Source organism: Papio anubis, chromosome 1 (genome assembly GCF_008728515.1).
Source record: "Papio anubis isolate 15944 chromosome 1, Panubis1.0, whole genome shotgun sequence".
Classification (NCBI taxonomy): domain Eukaryota; kingdom Metazoa; phylum Chordata; class Mammalia; order Primates; family Cercopithecidae; genus Papio; species Papio anubis.
Window position 1 is genome coordinate 37,295,452 of NC_044976.1, and position 13,920 is coordinate 37,309,371.

At 50.6% G+C, this 13,920-nt stretch overlaps 1 protein-coding gene across 8 annotated transcripts in view; it reads left to right on the forward strand.

Moving 5' to 3' along the window:
• Positions 1-1,930: 1,930 nt before the first annotated feature.
• Positions 1,931-13,920, forward strand: part of MACF1 (microtubule actin crosslinking factor 1) — a 409,997-nt gene continuing 398,007 nt past the window's right edge. For 3 of the 8 annotated variants that reach the window (XM_031667174.1, XM_031667208.1, XM_031667267.1), the window contains exons 1-2: positions 1,931-2,125; positions 4,735-5,006. In XM_031667174.1, the coding sequence (XP_031523034.1) occupies positions 4,787-5,006 (220 nt within the window). In that variant the 5' untranslated portion in view covers positions 1,931-2,125; positions 4,735-4,786. Of the gene's footprint in view, positions 2,126-3,926; positions 3,982-4,734; positions 5,007-13,920 lie in introns of those variants that run through there. The other 5 variants (XM_031667250.1, XM_031667245.1, XM_031667270.1 and 2 more) reach the window with 3 other exon arrangements.

Genomic DNA, 13,920 nt, shown 5'->3' on the forward strand with positions numbered 1-13,920 from the left:
CCTTATTTGTAAAATGAGAATAATAAAGGTAACTACTGCACAGGGTTTTTAGGAAGACTTAATGAGATAATATATGCAAAATGCTGAGTTTAGTAAATGGTGGTTGCTTTCCCTTAATACGAAAGAGTGCCTGCAAACACAGAAATTTAGCAAGTTTCAGTGGGTGGAAAACATCCCTTCCCATCTCCATTGTCCCTGCTCCAGTGCAAGCCTCATTACCTTTGGCTGGGACTACTAGAGTAGTCTCCCAAGCATAACCATCCACACCCATCTGGCACCTGCCTCTGGGTTACTTTCACTGTTACTTTGACACCTTTCTTGGCTGCTTATAATCATTAAATTTAGGCCAAATTTCTTTCTTGCTTTCTTGCTTTCTTGACGGAATTTTCACTCTTGTTGCCCAGGCTGGAGTGCAATGGCACTATCTCGGCTCACCACAACATCCACCTCCCAGGTTCGAGTGATTGTCCTGCCTCAGCCTCCCGAGTAGCTGGGATTACAGGCACGTGCCACAATGCCCGGCTAATTTTTTTGTATTTGTAGTAGAGACAGGGTTTCTCCATGTTTCTCAGGCTGATCTCGAACTCCTGACCTCAGGTGATCCGCGAGCCTCAGCCTCCCAAAGCGCTGGGATTACAGGCATGAGCCACCACGCCCAGCCAGTTTAGGCCAAATTTCTTAGCTCAAGGACCTTTGTAAATTGCTCCAACACATTTTTTTTCTCCCAATCATTATGGTGAAAAATAACAGAATGTGAAATCTGAAGACAGGGCTCCAGTCCTGGGACCATCCACTTTCTCCCTACATGACTTTGAGGAAATCATCTCAGTTCTACATCTATACATTAGAGATAATACTGACTCATGGGATGCATCCATCTTTCCTGCTGGACTGTGAGCCCATGGTCAACAGGCAGGGATGAAATGCATCTTGCTCACACTCTATCTTCAGTATCCTGCATGGGGCCTGACACCGGATAGATGTTCAGCATATATTTGTTGAATGAATGAATGAATGAATGAACAGGGTTGTGAGGACTGGATTTGGCATGGTCCAGGTAAAGCGCCTGACACAGTCACCAGGAGACACGCCCATATGGTAGCTGTTGCTATGCAGGTTACTAAGTGGAATGACTTTAGACACATTCCCTCTCTCTCTGGAAACATTCACGTATCCGTCCTAGGAGAGGATAGAAGGGACTCCTGCCTCTTGTTTTGTGCATCATTAGATCGTGCGTGCAGAAGGAGCTCAATAAATGCTTCCTCGGTGGATAAAGCTTCTTCCAAGGCTCCACTTGGGGCTAGCGCTGTCTAAAGAGACTGAGTTCCCTCATTGGGGCCTGGTTCTTTTCTGCTCTTTACCCTGCGGGGAAGATGAGGCCTTCTTTAGGTCCCTCCATTCAGTTCCAGAAGCCCAGAGGATAGGTGGGCCTATAGTTCCCGCAGGATCTGCAGGACGCTCTCCGGCAGCTGGAGCAGGAGCGCCAAGGGCGGGGACGGAATGTGGGTTTAAGGGAACCGGCGAAAGCGGGGTGGGCATGGAAAAGGGTTGTTTGAGAATCAGGGTCTGGGCAGACGGACAGCTCGGCAGCCTGAGAGAGCGACTTGGGGACGGTGAGGAACTCCAAGGGGGCGGGCCGGCTGAGCTGGCCCAGGGTCAGCGAGCGGCCGCGGGGCCGGGGCGGAGAGGTCGCGGAGCAGAGGGCGGGGAATTTGGGGGTGTGGTTGGCCTGGGGGAGACACCGGAGGCCACCGGGGAGGAGCTGCAGAGGGGAGGGACCGCCTGGAGGCGGCAAGAGGACGCGGGGTCAGTGCGGAGGGGGCGCGGGGCGACGGACAGGCAGGGGAGCGCGGGGCGAGCGCAAGCGCAAGGGTGGGGTGCAGGGCGGGGGGAGCGCGCATCGGGGGGCGGGGGGCGGCGTCGGCGCTGGGAGTGGGGGAGCGGGTTGGGCGGCTGCGCCGGCTCGGCTGCGGCCGGGGCGGGGGGGGGGGGGGGGGGGGGGGGCTCGGCGCCGCGAGCTCGGCCATTGTGGGAGCCGCTCCCCTCGGCTCCGCCACGCTCCCCTCGACTGAGCTCCAGCTCGCTGCCGCCGCGGGTCCGTTTTCTTCCTCCTTCGGCTCCCAGGGTAAGGCACGAGGCGCGGGGTTGGATGCAGGCGCCCTACCCGGTGAGCGGGGTGCAGTGATTGATCGCCCCAGGCAGCCGCGCCCCAGCCCCCGGCAGCCGGCGGCCGTGGACAGGCGGCTTGACAGGCCCGGGCACAGCGGCCGTGCGGGTCTCGCACCTGCAGCCCCCGCGGCCGGAGCCGGGGAGCGGTGAAGACGCGGAGCTGGGGTTTCCCCTGTGCAGGCGCTGCCAGGGTGGAAGGGAGGCGTGTTCCCCGGTAAAATGGGACACGGAGCCCTGCCGGGGCCCGGCGCCGGACCTTCGGGAGCGGGCAGGGCTGGGCGGGGAAGGTCGCTTCCCGGCCCCAGGGCTCGGCCGCTGGCCCCAGCGCCCTGTTGGTCCTCGGTCGCGCGTCCCCGCTCTTTGTCAGCCACGCTTAGCGGGCACGCGGACCCACCCGCGTCGCTCCAGGCTCGCGGGCGCGCCCCTCCTCCACCGTGGGGAAGCGGGTGGGGGCCAGGTGGGGAGGGTCGCAGCGGGTGACAGCACCTGGTGAGGTGCCTGTCGCCGACCGGCCTGCGGCCTAGCGGGTGGGCTGGGGCATGGGCGGGCGCTCCTGTGAATCTCGGGGATTGATGGAATGACCCAGGTGACCGAGGGTCGGGCGGGAGCCCGGAGGTCAAACAAGTGTTTGTGAGCGGCCGGAGATTGACGGGGTAGAGCCTAAAAGGGACGCTTTCTCCGGGAGGAGGCCTTGGGAGAGCCGGCCTTTGTAGTGAAATGGGTGTCTTGGAGAGGAATGGGCGGTTCTGGGATGAAGCAGGTGGTCTGAGAGGAGGGGCATTTTTTCTGCCCCCGGGCTAAGGGTAGGGATGGAAGCTTGGCCTGAGTTTCCCAGAGGTTGAGGCTGTCACTTCAGCACCTGCCCTAGCACCAGAAGGTAATGGGAGGAGGGGTAAGTGCTAGGATAAAGGGCAAAGCTGTGCCAGGACCCTGGGTCCTTTCCTTTCTGCTTCCTGTGGCTAGATCCCTTCTAGATGTTCCTTGGGAAGAGGGCCCACATGCTGCTGGCACAAGGGGTGCCCTGGCAGGGAGGCTCTGCTGCCCGAGGCTGCCTACAGGCCTCCTACACCGTTTTTATGTTTCTTTTGTTATCTCTTTGAATTCTGTGCTTATGGTGGGGATCTGCCAATGACCCAGGAGGCTGTCTCTGCCCCTTGCTACCTCTAGGCTGAGAATCGAGAATCCCGGAGGAGCTGTGGTCACAGACCCATTGTGTCTAGCCATGTAGGCTACCTTGTTGTCTCTACATAGCCCTGTGTGCAGGTATTCCCTATAAGGGAACATCAACAGCTCCTGCCCTCCCTGGACCCTACAGCCAAAGTCAGAGCTGGGTACCCGGGTTGGCTTTGGGACCTGTAGGAAGGCTGGTAGCTGAAGGCACATACCATTCGCGCTCTGATGGAGCACTTGGCATGGTGGGCTGTGTGTAGCAGATGGTTCTGGGAAGCGAGCTTGACCTGGCTGAGGGAAGGCTGCCCAGTCTGGCTGGTGGAGCCCAGCTGGCCTTAGAGCAATTGTATTTTCACTCAACCCTCTCCACTAGCTAAACTGACCAGAAAAAATGGACTTTCTGTCCTATCCCCCCACCCCATCCTCATGCTGTGCCACTTATTCCCACAACAGCCCTTGGAATAAGCAAATGAACATTTAATCTAATGCCTGCTGGGTGCCATGCATGGCATCAACCAGTGCTACATTTGCATTTGACAATGTTCTTTAAATATCCTCTGAGGTGGAATATTACCCCCATTTTGCAGATGAAGAAACTGAGTCTCAGAGAGGTGAAGTGACTTGCCCAAGATCACAGCAATTGTAAGTGGCCAAACCAGAATTTATACCCAGGTCTGTCTTACTTCAAGTCTAGTACATTTTCTAATATATCTGCTGGAAACAGAGTGGGAGAAACCAGGGAATTTCTGCCTATTCTGGCCCATGGTTTGCTTCATGCCTGCTATTGAGATCATGCTTTAGCTTTTTGAAAATACTTCCCATCTGTTGCCCCACTTTATCCTTATAGCATTCCTGGGAGGTAAGTAGAACAGGAATATAATAATAGGTACTGTGTATTGAGTGCTTACTGGGCAGTAGGCACTATTAAGCACTTTACATGCAGGATTAAGCACTTTACATGCAGAACCCAACCCGATAGGGCTAGGTTCTAACTATCGTCATCCCCATTTTGTAGATGAGGGTGCTGAGGCTCAGAGAGATTAAATGGCTTCTCCAGGCTCACACAGCTAGTAAATGGAGTAGAATTTAAACCCACAGCGTTCTGTCATGCGATCTGTGAGCTTAATCCTCCAAATGTGCCAAATAGCAATAATAATAGTTCCTAGGAATAGGAGCTAACTTTTACATGATGTTTTTAAGATTTATAGATATCATCACATATAATATCCCCCAAACCTCGTGAATTAGTTTTGGGGTGTATTATCTTCATCCCATTTTCCAGGTGAAGAAACTGAGGTACAGATAGGCAGGACTAGAACCTCTGCTTCCCAAGTCCCAGTGTTCCTTATGGGATCATTGTCTGTGTCTGCTCACATTCAACCCTTTCTCCTTCAGATCACTTCTCCCTGGGCTCCCAGGCCCTCCTGCGGCAGCCCCCACCTGGGCCATGTCTTCCTCAGATGAAGAGACGCTCAGTGAGCGGTCATGTCGGAGCGAGCGGTCTTGTCGGAGTGAGCGATCTTACAGGAGCGAGCGGTCAGGGAGCCTGTCTCCCTGTCCCCCAGGGGACACCTTGCCCTGGAACCTGCCACTGCATGAGCAGAAAAAGCGGAAAAGCCAGGATTCGGTGCTGGACCCTGCAGAGCGTGCTGTGGTTAGAGTCGCTGGTAAGAGAGGTCCCCCAGCAGGCTGGATGCTGTGGGTGTGAGGGAGGAATGGGCCAGGGTGCAGCAGCTGTGTGGGGAGCCGAGGGGTCCTCACCAGGGTTTCTGACAAAGCAGCCATAATCTGATTTGTTATTATTATTCCTGGAAAGATGTTGAAATAACATTAACGAAAAACTCTAAAGAGGAAAATCTGCCACCCCGGTGCTCACATGAGACCTGTTTTCATTTCTGCACCTTCTTCCTTGTCTTTGTCTCCATTCAGTTATATTTTCTATGCAGTTGCCTTCATGGCTTAGGTACCATTCTGCAGCTGACTCTTTTCAGTTACTCTTATATTAAAAAGATTTTCCATATTGCACTTTAGACTTTATAGTTACCATTTCTAAAAGCTGTCTACTATTTCATGATTTTCTAAATCCTACTCTTTTTTCACTTTTTGGCTATATTAGACAATGCTGTTGAGAACATGGTTAAGAATGATTTGACTTTTGTTATTTCCTTATAATGAAATCCTTGGAGACCACAGTTTTACTTGTATTGCCTTCCAAAAGTGGTGTACATGCTGACCTTTAACACAGTGTGAAGGCTGGGGCTGCCTCCTGTGGTGGGATGTGCCCAGCTGTTTGCCAAGCAGCAGCGCAGTGCAGTAGTTATGAGTGTAAGCTTTGGAATCAGAGAGGGTAGGGTGCTGGATTGTGGCCCTGCCACTGACCAACTGTGTGACTCTGGACAAGTCTCTTATTCTATCTCAGTGTCACTTTCCTTAAGAATGCCCACTGTGCAGGGATGCCTTGAAGGTGAGATGAGATAATGTGTGGAAAGCCCTTAGCACAGTTTTTGGCTCAATAAAGGAGATGCTTCCACTGAAGGCATCCACAGCTGCCTCCCTGAAGTGTGCTCAGCATCTCAGTAGGGTATTGGTGCTACAGTACAGATAGGAAGATAGAGCAGTGCCTGCAGCTAATTCAGTGACATCACCCGCTTTCAAACCATCACCAAGGCCTGTACTGCTACCTTCTTTGTGTCTCTCAAATAATACAGCCACCCCCTCCACTGTGTCATCTCTCACCTGGACCTTCCAATGAGCATTTGATAGCTCTTCCTCTCTTAGTCTTGCCACTATCCTCCACATGACTAATAGAGTATTTTTTTTCTAAAATACAAACCTCAATAACACATATTCTATTTTATGAAATGAAGTTTTGCCCATACAACACTTCATTAAAAACACAATAAAAAATAAAATAAAATACAAACCTAATTCTGTCACTCAGCTGCTTAAAAACCACCTTTGGGTCCTCATTTCCTGCGGAATAAAGGCTTCAGCATAAAGACCAATCAAAATTACTTACCTCTTCAGCTTCACCTGCCACCACCTCTACCCCGAATTTCCCTGCCACAGTACACAGTAACTTGCCCCCCAAAGGGATGCATCTTGCAGGATGAAACCACCACGCTTTAATTTTCTTCTCTGCAAGATGCTGGTAAACCCTCCTCCTCTTTTAAGTGCCGCCTCCTCTGTCCTTAATGCCCCCAGTGGTATCCAAAGCTTCCTCCTCCGCTCTAGCAGTCATACTTTTCTCTCCTCCATGTTCCCTTGTTCAATGTAGCAGTTAACCCACAGGGTGCCCATCACTCCCTTAGAACAGTGAGCAATTTGGGACGTGTCTTATGTTTTGAGTCCCTGAGGGCTGCACAGGACCTTGTGCATGCTAGAGATCGACCGGTATTGAACGACTGAATGAATGCTGAATGAGTGTTTTGAGGATATTATGTGATGTGACAGATTGTGATCCAGAAACAGGCACTGAGCTGTAACAGAAAGTTACAGAAAGGCTTATGTGGGCTCAGGTAATCAGGAAAGGACTTTAGAGGGAGTGAGCTCCAAGTGAGGAGACAGCAGTGGGGCCTGGAAGTCAGGAGGGAGAGTTTGAGCTCTTTCTAGTGGGCAACGAGGAGTCCTTGGAGGAAGTCCTTCTCAAAACCTTTGGGCCTGCAGCATCAGCCAGTAACAGAATTTTAGAGCTGTCCCTAGGGTGCAGGAAGGGCTTTACTTGTCCCCAGTCTTGAAGGGCCATAACTCAGGGCCCTGAAGACTCGTAAACCTCTTTCTCCTGAAGACAGAGTGGGCTGTCTCATTCTTCCTTCTTTATACCCTCTGCCTCCATCACTCATCACTCATGCATACTTAGATTGCTTTGTGATGATTTCCACTTCCAGTCTTCTCTGAGGAGGCCCACGGGATGATTTGCCTGCTGCTTCAGATTTGGAGTCTAGAATAGAAGTGGAGTGGACTCAAGGAGGCTTAATTTTACACAGGCAAGGCTCCTAAGGACCCTGCTGGGTCAACTGAGCAAAGGGATGGCAGGTGCTGCGCTGTGCTGTGTTTCTGGCATAGATGCCGATCTCCTTTGCATCCTGACACTGCTGAATGCCTCTTTTGAGGAGGGGGCTGGGCCAGTGAGGCTGAAAATGGGGAGACTGCCACGGTTAAAAATAACTTGTGCACTGCAGTTGGGCGTGTTTCTTTAGCAGGAGAGGAGAGAAGCAGCAGAGACGAGGCGGGACTGCGACTTTAGGGTCTTGCTGAAATCTTCATGTGATTTTAGAATGCTGTGGGGGCTCCACCAGAGTAATGGAAAAGGCAGCCTTAGCTCTGCAGGAACTCCTTCACAGGAGGTGCAGGAGGGGCATGTCTGGGAGACCCCGGATGCTCTGAAGCTCTCTGAAGCAGAACTTTAATTGTGGGAGGAAATGAAATCAGTCTTACACTGGAAGCCAGCTGTGGCCTGTGCAATTTTCTCCTCCCCCTGGATCTTGCTTATGAAGCCAAGTGGGGGTGTCTGAATCACTCTTACCAAATAGAGAGCTTCCCTTTCCCTGGCCCACTCCGTGTCCTGAGCTGGTCTTAGGGCCTCGCCCTTGCTTGAGAGGCCTGTTGGGGCAAGCCTGGTGGTCACACATGTCAGAATAGAGAGGGATGTTGGGGCTGAGAAACCTGCTGATTTCAAACAGGTTTTAGGGTGCTGAACCTTGTTCTTCTGCCCATCTTCCTATTCTCATCCTTTCCCTCCATTTGTTTCTCCTTCTTCTTTGCCAGCCATATTCTCCACTCCCTAAGCCCAGCCACATTCAAATGTAACAAGAGTCACTAATGAAAGTGTCTTGTTTCTGTTTATCAGCTTTATGGCTTACACAGAGATTTCAAAATAACTCTGTTAGGCAGGACATATGTTAGCATCCGAGGCTCAGAAGGTTTAAGGGACTTGCCTGTAGTTACACAGGACTGGTAAACACAGATCTTCTAACTCCAAGTACATTGCTATTTCTTTTTATTGAGACAGAGTCTCACTCTGCCACCCAGGCTGGAGTGCAGTGGCGCGATCTCAACTCACCGCAACCTTCATCTCCCGGGTTCAAGCAATTCTCCTGCCTCAGCCTCCCAAGTAGCAGGGATTACAGGCGTGCACCACCATGCCCAGCTAATTTTCATATTTTTAGTAGAGATGGGGTTTCACCGTGTTGGTCAGGCTGGTCTTGAACTCCCGACCTCAGGTGATCCGCTTGCCTCGGCCTCCCAAAGTGCTGGGATTACAGGCGTGAGCCACTGCACACGTCCCTGTACATTGTTATTTCTATTTCCTTGGGCAATACCTGGCAACCAGGCCAGTCTGAATCTTCTGTAGTTGACAGTCTAAATCTCCACACTCATCTGAGAGACTTGGTCACTTCCGGGAAAGGCCTCAGGATCCTGGTCTATAGAAACAGGAAAGGGGAGAGACAAAGATCTTGGAAAATTTGCCTCTTCCCCTCTGGCTTTCTGTCTAGTGAAGAGCAGTAGAAATATTCTTACTTAATGGTGGGGAGCAACAAGGAAGTGGGGCGCTAGGAAGCTTAGTCTAGCAAGGAGTACAACCCCAAAGGGTAGAAACAAAGAGAGGAAGAAATGATGTATCCCTTGGGACCTGTGAGGAGTATCTTGAGAACAGGGTACAAGACAGGGTGTCACATGGCTGTACACTGCACAACCTTGGGGGTGTGATTCACATCACATTTGTTGTCATTGCAGACGTGTACATTTATTATTACAAGTTTCCTGCAGATGGCAGTAACATATCTTGAAGAAGGGCTCATGTTTGGGCTAGGGCACAGTAGGGTGCAGGAAGATTCCACCAACTACTCATCAGTGAGGTATTCATTCGTCTAACATCACATAATCAGGACCCTCCCTGTCCTTGGCATTGATATTCAAAGATGACTGAAGATGTGGTCCCTTCTGCATGGAACTCAGTCTAGTGGAGAGGATAGAAGGGAAAAAGGCCGGGTGTAGTGGCTCACACCTGTAATCCCAGCATTTTGGGAGGCCAAGGCAGGAGAATCGCTAGAGCTAAGGAGTTCAAGACCAGCCTAGGAGACCCTGTCTCTAATTTTTTTTTTTTTTTTTGAGTAGTTAGAAGGGAAAAAATAATTATATTCCCGTATGTGTTGTGAAAAAGGGGAGCGCAGTGACTCAGAGCTAAGGACTGGACCCCTCTCTGGTTGTTCATTTATTCATTCATTCAACTAAAAAAGGGATTAAGCTATGTGCCAGTAGAAATCATCTATGGGATTCATTCCTGGGAGTATCAGCAAATGCTGCTGAAATGATCATTCCCAACATCTGCTCCATTGTGGCCTTCTAGTCAGATGGCAATTGTTTCTCTGCACAGCCCTTGTTTCAGTTGGCTTTATATTCACGTTCATTGTTCCCAGGTTCATTTCCCTCACCAGCTCTGGAGCTCTCTGTAGTCAGGAGTCCCATCTTACCCTGTTTGCCCCGGGACAGAGAGTCATGAGAGCACTACTTGGTCAAAAGCTGGAGCTTACTCCTCTGGGCCCATGTGTCTCTCCTCCAGGTTGGGAGCTCTGAGAAGACATCTCACAGGCACGTCTCTGCTCATTCATTCATTCAATAAAAAAATGGAGTAAGCTCCTGCCACGTGCCAGGCACTGTGGAGACAACTGAATCTGGAGTCACAAGCCTTAGGCAAATGACCTTGCTTCTTGAATCCTCAGTTTCCATATCTGTAAAAGGGAGATGGTGATGAAGAGTGTAAAAGGGAGATGAATGAGAATCAGAATGTGCTGGAAAAACACAGGTTCACACGGCCTGTTACTGCACTTAGCAGTGTCATTCCTTGTAACCTCCCTGGCAGCCAGATGAGGCAGTGGAGACTCAGGAGGCCAGCAGTTTCCCAGGCCAGCAAAGAAGGGGCCCAAGCCTCTTATTTCTGTCCCCTTCCTTTGTTCTTTAGGCCTTTGTCAGGGAGCAGATGGAAGTGGCTTATTTTGGCCAAGCTGTGAGTGGGAAGAAGGGAATGCAGGGATGGGAAATGGAACCCTAAAGACAATCTAATTGGGAATCCTTACTCCTGAGCTGGCAACCTTCCTTACCCTGAGGCTCTTCGAGTTTTGTATCCAGGAAGGCTCCTCCTCCTTCCCAGCTTCTCTTCTTCTTCCTGGCGGTGTCCTCAGAGTCTCTGGCCCTGTCCTGGAGCTTGGTTTCAGTAGCAGGAGAGATGAGCAGAGGAGAGTGCCCTGAAAGTGGGGCAGAATGAATTGTAGCTACACACCACCAGCTCAGCTCCAGCTCTTTGAAAGTAAATCTGGGTCACATTAGCTGTGGGCTGGAACATGACCACGTGGGCAGAATTCTGTGCAGGCAGCAGAAAAGACAGCCAATCTGTCCTTTCTCTGAGGTGCAGGGCCCCTGTGGGACCCCAGATGGTGAGGGAAGGTGGTTTCTGGATTGCAAGGTGTAATGTCGTCTTAACGCCATCATGCTTTTCTAGTGACTTCCTAGGTGACATAGAGAAAGGTATGGAATGGCAGTTTGGCTCATGCCTTTCTGTTTGTTATGGGAGAAGCCTACGCTGAAGGTAGGAATGCAGAGGAAGGACTGGTTACTTTGGGGACCGTGGAAGGCCATCATTTCTCAGTCTCATGGGCTCAGGGGTTAGATGCCACCAGAGTAGCTGACACTGCAGCAAGATCTAGGACTGCACTTGTTCTTTATTTCAGCAGTACTGCCCTTGAGGAAAGGTTTGTGAACAGATCCATCATCACTAAAATGTTATATGGATGTTGGCTGGCCTCCTCTTTCTGGTTGCTGTGGCTAGGGCCTGCCATGATTTGGCCCTGCCACTGCCTGTTGCCACCTGTCAGTTAGAAGCCTGCCAGCCTCTTCTTCTGTCTTGGCTTTCCTGTAGGAGCAGAATGGGTGCTCCTTGCTGGATTCTCTGCCTGGATCTGGGATGCTGCTACAGGGAAGGTCTGAAGTCCCTATAACTTGAAGGGTGATGATTATGGGCTGAAGCTTCTGTCCTAAGCTGTGCCCCACCCCTACCCCAGAAGATACCAGCCTTTTGCCTTGTGGTCAGGGGAGGATTCTGCCTCAGGCCTCAGTGGGTGTCTCCAGGGATGCCCTCCCTGGCTTATTCACACCTTTCCTCATGTGCTTACTCTTCCATTCATTCATGCAAAGGACTGGCTTTGGGAGTCAGCTGGAGTCCTGGTTTCCATTGCTCGCTTACTAATTGGGTGACCCTGGGATGTTAGTAACCTCATTGAGCCTCAGTTTCTGATACTGTTAAAATGGGGGAACAAGAGCACTACCTCAGAGACTTGCACGGTAGATTAAATGAGGTAGCTGGGAGTAGGATGCTTGGCCCAGTACCTGCTATATAGTCAGCCCTTAATACTTTTTTCTGAGACAGAGTCTTGCTCTGTCGCCAGACTGGAGTGCAGTGGCGCAATCTTGGCTCACTGAAGCCTCCACCTCCCAAGTTCAAGCGATTCTCCTGCCTTAGCCTCTGGAGTAGCTGGGACTACAGGTGCGCGCCACCACGCCCAGATAATTTTTGTATTTTTAGTAGAGATGGGTTTCACCATGTTGGCTGGGATGGTCTTGATGTCTGACCTTGTGATCTGCCCGGCTTGGCCTCCCAAAGTGCTCGGATTATAGCTACTGTACCTGGCTGCCCTTGATACATATTAGCTCTTTTCATTAGTATCATTAATTCACTCATACATTTGTTCATAGATTCATGAATGTGCTGATTTATCCCTTTGCTTATTCACTGATTACACACTTGCTTATTTAACAAATATCCCTAGGGCTACTTTGTTCTAGGCTCAGACTGCACTTCAGAGCCCAGCTCCTGCCTATGAAGACAGTTAGAATGCAGCATGAGCTGAGCTACGGTGCAAGTCCAAAGAGTTCTGAGGAAGTTCTGAAAGGGAAGGGACTTCTACTCCTGCCCCTCCCCGGCTTAGAGCAATGATAGCATTTCTTCTGGAGCTGGGAAAAGAAATACGAATTAGCCAGGACAACCTGAAGAAACAGGGCACTTCCCGGTGGTTTGCATCTATTCTTGCTCTCCTTTCTTTGGCTTTAGTAGAAAGGGAAGAAGGAAAATGAAGAGAGAAGAGCTGGTGAGAATTAGGAACTAAAGAATCTAGAGGGTGGTTTGGGGAGTCTCTGGACTCAGTTTAGGAGCGCCTGAGAGCTGGTGCCAGCTGGAATCCGTAAAGCCACTGTGTAGAGTCCTAGATGTGTGCCAGGCATTTTACATACATCATTTAATCCTCATAGAACCCTGGGAAGTAGTTGCTATTCTCAACAGACATGTTAAGGAACTTTTCTGAGGTTATACATTGACCAAATAATGGAGCTGGGATTCAGCATTACTTAATGTGCATGGCGCCCCCTGGCCGTCAACATGTACAATATGCCCTTTGGAGTTATTCAAGTGCTGAGTTTCGGGTCTGCCTAACTCCAAAGCCCTGGCACTTTTCAGGATATTTCAAACATGCTAAAGTAGTGACAATAGTACTCCCATCACCCAGAAACAAGAATGATCAATTCATGGCCAATTTTATTTCATTCATACACTCCTGTCAGTGGAAAAAACACAGTTCCTGTTGTTTCTTTTTCTTTCTTTTCTTTTTTTTGAGACGGAGTCTCACTCTGTTGCCCAGGCTGGAGTGCTATGGCACCATCTCAACTCACTGTAACCTCCGCCTCCCGGGTTCAAGCGATTCTTTGCCTCAGCTCCCCGAGTAACTGGGATTACAGGCACGCAACACCATGCCTGGCTAATTATTTTGTATTTTTTAGTAGAGACGGGGTTTCACCATCTTGGCCAGGCTGGTCTTGCACTCCTGACCTCGTGATCCGCCCACCTGGGCCTCCCAAAGTGCTGGGATTACAGGTGTGAGCCACCGCGCCCGACTAGTTCCTGTTTTTCTATTCTCTTACTCAACAATCAACACAGAAGACTTCTGTGACCCCAATATATGTGGGGATTTCTCCCCACCAGCAAGTTAAACAATAGTTCTGCAGTGGACACCAGCGGGGTGTCCCCAGTTTAATTATGACACTGTCTACCTGGAAATAGCATCAGAGTTCACAGTTTGAGGGTTCAGTCCCCAAGACATTCCCCCACTTCACTACTTTTTTTTGCGGGGGGAGATGGTGTCTTGCTCTTGTTGCCCAGGCTGGAGTGCAATGGCGCAATCTCTGCTCACTGCAACCTCTGCCTCCTGGGTTCAAGCGATTCTCCTACCTCAGCCTTCCAAGTAGCTGGAATTACATGTGCGTGCCACCATGCCTGGCTAATTTTTTTTTTTTTTTTTGAGATGGAGTCTCGCTCTGTCACCAAGCTGGAGTGCAGTGGCGCGATCTCAGCTCATTGCAACCTCTGCCTCCCGGGTTCAAGTGATTCTTCTGCCTCAGCGTCCTGAGTAGCTGGGACTACAGGCATGCGCCACCACGCCTGGCTAATTTTTGTATATTTAGTAGAGATGGGGTTTCACCTTGTTGGCCAGGATGGTCTTAATCTCTTGACCTTGTGATCCGCCCATCTTGGCCGCC